The sequence below is a fragment of the Bos taurus genome, chromosome X, assembly GCF_002263795.3.
Source record: "Bos taurus isolate L1 Dominette 01449 registration number 42190680 breed Hereford chromosome X, ARS-UCD2.0, whole genome shotgun sequence".
In the NCBI taxonomy this organism is placed as follows: domain Eukaryota; kingdom Metazoa; phylum Chordata; class Mammalia; order Artiodactyla; family Bovidae; genus Bos; species Bos taurus.
In genome coordinates, this window is record NC_037357.1 from 103428990 (window position 1) to 103434989 (window position 6000).

Genomic DNA, 6000 nt, shown 5'->3' on the forward strand with positions numbered 1-6000 from the left:
AGGCCTGAGATAGTCTCTTCATCTGTCCTATAAAGGGTTAAGTGTAGAAATAATAATAGAGTGATTCATCATTTGACAGTGGGCCAGTCACAGTGCCTCACTTTCCCCGTGTGGAATGGCAGTGACTGTACACTCCCCTCCTTGGTGAAACAGCAGCTTGACCACACACAGTCCATTTTGCCTTTGTGTCGTTAGAGGTGAACATCATGTCCACAGGTATAATCAATCCCCCGCGCCTCTCTTAGGCCTCTCCACGATGCCGTCGAGAACGATCACTTGGAAATTGTCCGCTTGCTCCTCTCCTATGGTGCTGACCCCACCCTGGCGACGTACTCAGGTAGAACCATCATGAAAATGACCCACAGCGAACTTATGGAAAAGTTCTTAACAGGTATGACAGAGATCACGAAATGGTCTGGTTCAGGCATCTAGATGGGCCAGGCTCCCCCCACCTCGTTTTACACTTACTGGGAAAGTTGGCGTAACATTAGTCTGTCAAACAGATACATACTTGAATGTTGCATGGGATGGCTGGGGAATTCTGAGCTGGCCAGGCCTAGCTTTTGTTTGGCAGGCAGGTGCAGTGAGACGGACTATCACTCGGGAAGGCAGGTAGATGCATATGCAGCTTACAATTAGATACCTGGAGGAGTGCGCAGAGGGACTTGTCTGGAGATAAACCTGCCAGCCCCAGCGTGAGATTCTCCCGACCTCCACCAGCATTTGCCTCTAGCCAGCAGGTGTTAACCTTGTTTCCCTCTCTCTCTCCAGATTATTTAAACGACCTGCAGGGTCGCGATGATGATGACAGCAGCCCCAACAGCAGTAGCAACAGCAATGTCTCTTGGGATTTCTATGGCAGCTCTGTGTGTGGTGAGCAGCCTTATTCATTTCAGTTGGGTGGAAAGGACGTGCAGGAGTTAAGAGAACTTTTCTCTCTAGTGTGGATGAAGGCTTGGGGCGGGTGCCATGAGCAGGGCTGGCTTGGGAAAGACTTTCTGTTTGGAGAACAGCTGGAATCTTGCTCTGGCTTAACTGATCCCCACCTCTCTCTCTCGTTTGCCCTCCCTTAGAACCAGATGATGAAAGTGGTTATGACGTTTTAGCAAACCCCCCTGGACCAGAGGATGAGGACGATGATAATGACACCTGCAGCGACATGTTTGAATTCGAGTTCTCAGAAAGCCCCCTCTTGCCGTGTTATAATGTCCAAGTGTCCGTTGCTCAAGGGTGAGCATGCCCAGCGTGAGACTGAGAAGCAGCAGATGAGGGTCGGGGGGTCGGGGGGGTGAGTGAATTCCTCACCAAGTGTCCACCAACTTCACACACTGCAGTAGAATTTTGCCAGGAAAGGGGTGGGTTGGGGTGGGGGATCCCAGCAAACTGCCCTCATCGTAATACACCCCACAGCCCAAAGGACACAAGAGCCAGTGGCTGGAATTGCTCACTGTAGTTTCAGTCACTACAGTCTTGGGGAAAGGATCCTCCTTGGGAGCCCCCCACAAAGAACCACTGTAGGGGCCTTCCAAGGCACACAAGGTCCACTGATGTAGCCTCTCCTTGTGTAAGATTAGGTAAAGCCTATGTGGCACCTGGGATCTTCTGTATCCTCGGACTGGGTCAGATGGAGTTTTGCCCCGTTAGTCAGGCCACTGCGCCCCTGTGCCCAGCCCTCCAGAGTGAGCACGCCAGGAGACATTGCTCTGCCATGTGTTGGCCCCTGCTTAAGGAGTAGCATCCTCCTTGGACTATGAGCCTGGGAATGTGTCTGTCCGTCTGTCCTCGTGCTGACGGTCTCTTAGGAATAGAGCTCATGAAGCGTGGCAAGGGACAGCAGGGAAAGGTTGTATCCCCTTCCTTCGAGAAAGCCTCACTCCCAGCAACATTGAGGGGCAGGTTGGAGGTGTGGGGAAAGGAAAGGAAAGACAGGCAACCTTGCCTCTTTCTCATGCTCTCTCCATGAGGGTCGGAAGAGAGGAAAGATCACAGAGGTGTTTGCCATTTGCCTTGGGTTCACTAACAGACTAGTTTTCCCTTGTGACTAGAACCGGGGGGGATGGGTGGGCAGAGACTCACTTGGACAGGGTGACCTGAGTTGTGGCTGGAGCTGAGGGACCAAGCCTTTGCCTGGGATGTGTCCATCAGTTCTAGAGGTGCCAGGGCGGCCTGTGACGAGGCTCATTCATGGGTGCTGCTCCCACTTAGGTCTAAATTGGCTGATCCGTCCTAGACCGTCTCTTAATACATGCAGATGGGTCCAGAGTTCGCCGCTAGAAGTAGATCTTAGTGAAAAGTGGAGTGAGCGAAGTAATCAAAGCAGAAGTAACTGGCCCTTGTTATACCACTGGGAGACTGGCAGTTCATAGTTGGGAGAGCTTTTAATTTTGCCAAAAACTCAAACCACTGTCCTTTCTCTGGTGCAGGCCTCGGAACTGGCTATTGCTTTCAGACGTGCTCAAGAAACTGAAAATGTCCTCCCGCATATTTCGCTGCAATTTCCCAAACGTGGAAATTGTCACCATTGCGGAGGCTGAGTTCTACCGGCAAGTGTCAGCTAGCCTCTTATTCTCATGCTCCAAAGACCTAGAAGCCTTTAATCCTGAAAGCAAGGAGCTCTTAGATCTGGTGGAGTTCACGAACGAGCTTCAGACTCTGCTGGGCTCATCCATGGAGTGGCTCCACCCCAGCGACACGGGCCCGGACGACCACTGGTGAGCTCGCAGGGCCCGCCGTGGACAGTGTGGCATAGTGTTACCTTGTGCATATGTGTCATAATACGACGGTTTCTGTAAAGAAGGGACACTATTACATAGAAAATCTCTCTTCTTTATATAAGAGACATGACTCCAGTCGGAAGGACTCAGAAATAAGGTTTTTTCTTTTTAAACTTTTAAGTCAGTTTTTATGACGTTGTTAAAAATGTTTCTTTACTTTTCAGTGCACACATGCTTTGGGATATGTTTGTTTTTACTCAGAACATTTGTTTCTTTTCTTTTTTAAGGAGAAAAAAAAAAACAAGGAAAAGGAGCTCCACACTTTGACATAATTTCATGTAAAGCTCCCATGACAAAGGCTGTAACTGTTGAGAGTGTGGTCAGAACCGTGTGGTTGGTTTGGGGGGTTGTATTCGGGGAAGGCACTTGGCGATATTGTAACTTTATGTTTTGTTTACAGTGTACCTGCTTGGGCCAGGTCAATGCTATTGGATGTGATCCAGTAGTATGTAATATACATTCAAACCATATCCACACACAACAACTAATTGTATGAAACTTTTATATCCTAATTTAAAAGCTGTGAAATTAGTTTTCACGCATCAAACCGGATTGTTTATATGTTTAAACATTTTATGCTCTTATTTAAAGAAGACTTTGAGCTATTTTTTTCTGTACCCTGTAAAATATTGAAAACTAACATAATATGTTGAGGTTGCTTGAAATTGTACATAAAACTAAAATTTTCTGAAGTGTGTGTTTATGTATGAAACCTGTGTTTTAACTTTGTAAGTAAATTCTCTGCCTTTGTATTTATATTTTACAAAAATTTTCTTAAAAGGCAATAAACCTGTTGAGGAAAGGAGAAAATTGAAGTACCTTGTGTCCTATGTATTTTCCTAAAGCATTACTGTTGGCAGGTTTTTTTTTAAGTGTTGTTGATGGTCTGTTCCCTATAGATAACTTTAGGACAGTTTATAGTCTCTATGAACTGAAACAGACTAGAAGATTTCAGGGAAGTGAGACTCAGAAGACAATTTGAAGTTCTATCCTGATTGCTCAATTCGTAGACATATATTTTGATGGTTCTCAGATCCTACCTGATCTCTGATGGCCTAGAAAACATTTACGTTGCCTTTGACCTTGATGGACCACAGAAGCTTCATCGTGGCTAACCCTTAATCTTTAGGAGTATTTTTTCAGAAACAGGACTTTTATTATGTCACACTTCCCTCCAGACCTCATGTTTTTCTGTTACATTTTAGCATCAAGTCCAAACCTGCTTGGCCCAATAGTCAAGGCTTGTAGTTATGACCACTCTGCTATTCTCCTGCTCGCTCTTCTTACAGCAGTATTCCTGTTGGGTACTATCAGTTGGCACTCAGTTTCCGTCCTGCATCTTTTAATTCCTTTCTTCATTGCAGAGGCTAGAAACCTGAATATTACTAGACTCCCTTGCAGCTAGAATTCTGAATCGTGGTTAGGTTTGGAAGGCAGAGTGAGGGAGAGGTGTCTTCCTGCTCTACAGGCTGCTGATAAGGTTAAGGAGACATGTTGGACAGTTGGACTGATTGCAGCCTTTCAACAGTGGGTCTTTAGCTTTGTGAGTAATGGGATGCAGTAGTGATTGTGGTAATGCCTGGATGACAACCTCAATAGACTGTTCTCAAATCCAGTGGTTCTGGTGTCATCCTTGACACATTCCTCCAGCCCTCCCAAAGATTCCTTGTATCAAATCCATTTGTGATCAGAATGCTTAGTGGTTTTCAGTCTTATAGTGAACTCTGAGAACACCTAGGCAGAGCAGATGGAAGGGGCCATGGAGATGATGTACTTGAGTGGGGTCTTAATGTATGGAGGGGAAGGGTCCTGTAAGCTCTGTGACCTGGCAGGTGGGGAAAGAGCCGTTTGTGGGAACAGGGAAATGCAGTACTGTCAGATGTGAGATGAGAGCCCATTGTTCAGTCGCTCCGTCGTGTCCGACTCTTCGACCCCATGGACTGCAGCACACCAGGCTTCCCTGTCCATCACCAACTCCTGGAGCTTACTCAAAGTCATGTCCATTGTGTCGGTGATGCCATCCAACCTTCTCATCCTCTGTTGCCCCCTTCTCCTCCTCCCACCTTCAGTCTTTCCCAGCATCAGGGTCTTTTTCAATGAGTTGGTTCTTCACATCAGGAGCCCATTGTTGGTGAGTACCAAATGAAGTTTGGGATGTATCTTGAAGACAAGGAAATCAGAGAACAGTGTTCTCGATTTATCCACTTTATTTATTAGTTTTAAAAATACATATTTTAAAATTCATTTTTGGCTGTGCTGGGTCTTGCTGCGTGGGCTTTCTCTAGTTGCAACGAGCAGGGACTACTCTTTATTGCAATGTGTGGGCTTCTTCGGTGCCTCTCGTTGCAGAGCATGGGCTCTACAGAATGCAGGCTTCAGTAGTTGTGGTGTGTGAGCTCAGTGTTCTCAGCTCCTGAGCTCTAGAGCATAGGCTCAATAGTTGTGGCGCACAGACTTACTTAGTTGCATGTGGGATCTACCCGACCCAGGGATCAAACCCATGTCTTCTGCATTGGCCAGTGGATTCTTTTGCACTGAGCCACCAAAGGGGTGCTATTATTTATTTTTTTGATCAGAAAAAATACACTTTGATTGTTTTTAAAAAAAAAGAATCTCAACGTTTCAGAAATAGAGGTTCTTGTCATCCCAAACCAAACCCTTTCTCCCATTCCCCACCCGAAAAGTTAAAACCTGTTAACAGTTTTGCTGAACTTTTGTTTTTTAGGAAGTCGTCTCAGACAGCAGGTGGAAGTGGTCACACACAAAGCAAAAGAGACCTGCAGAAATGATTGAAATGAAAGAGGACTGGTGAGCCTGAATTACAGGCAACGAGGGGCCCCCAGGAGCCCAAATTAAAGCAAAGAATAACAACCCCAAGGTATTTGGCTCTTTGTATTTGCGTTTGGGCTGGAGTTAAAGGGTGGGCTGGCGACCAACTGAGGTTCTCTCCTGGATGAAGGTCATTCTATTAATTAAGAAAATAGGTGGGAGCCATAGGTTTAAGGGGTGCAGGGGAGGTTATGGGCTTGGTTTAGGAGACATTTAAGGTATGGTTCATGCAGTGGAGGAGCCATTGGTAAGTTAGAACACTTACTGTAAGAAACATCAGGTGTTTGAAACCGTGGATGAAGAACAGCTAAAGAACTGACTGATTCTAGGTAGAAATGAGCTGTCCGTGGCCTAGAAAAGTTTGGATGTCAGGGAGCTCCCCAGCGGTTAAGAGGAG

At 46.3% G+C, this 6000-nt stretch overlaps 1 protein-coding gene across 18 annotated transcripts in view; it reads left to right on the forward strand.

The window, feature by feature from the left end:
- Window positions 1–5651, forward strand: part of BCOR (BCL6 corepressor) — a 119065-nt gene extending 113414 nt beyond the window's left edge. For 12 of the 18 annotated variants that reach the window (XM_024988315.2, XM_005228295.5, XM_005228296.5 and 9 more), the window contains 5 exons: window positions 246–391; window positions 772–873; window positions 1074–1230; window positions 2424–2711; window positions 5500–5651. In XM_024988315.2, the coding sequence (XP_024844083.1) occupies window positions 246–391; window positions 772–873; window positions 1074–1230; window positions 2424–2711; window positions 5500–5563 (757 nt within the window). In that variant the 3' untranslated portion in view covers window positions 5564–5651. Of the gene's footprint in view, window positions 1–245; window positions 392–771; window positions 874–1073; window positions 1231–2423; window positions 3590–5499 lie in introns of those variants that run through there. The other 6 variants (XM_024988320.2, XM_024988324.2, XM_059883573.1 and 3 more) reach the window with 2 other exon arrangements.
- Window positions 5652–6000: the final 349 nt, after the last annotated feature.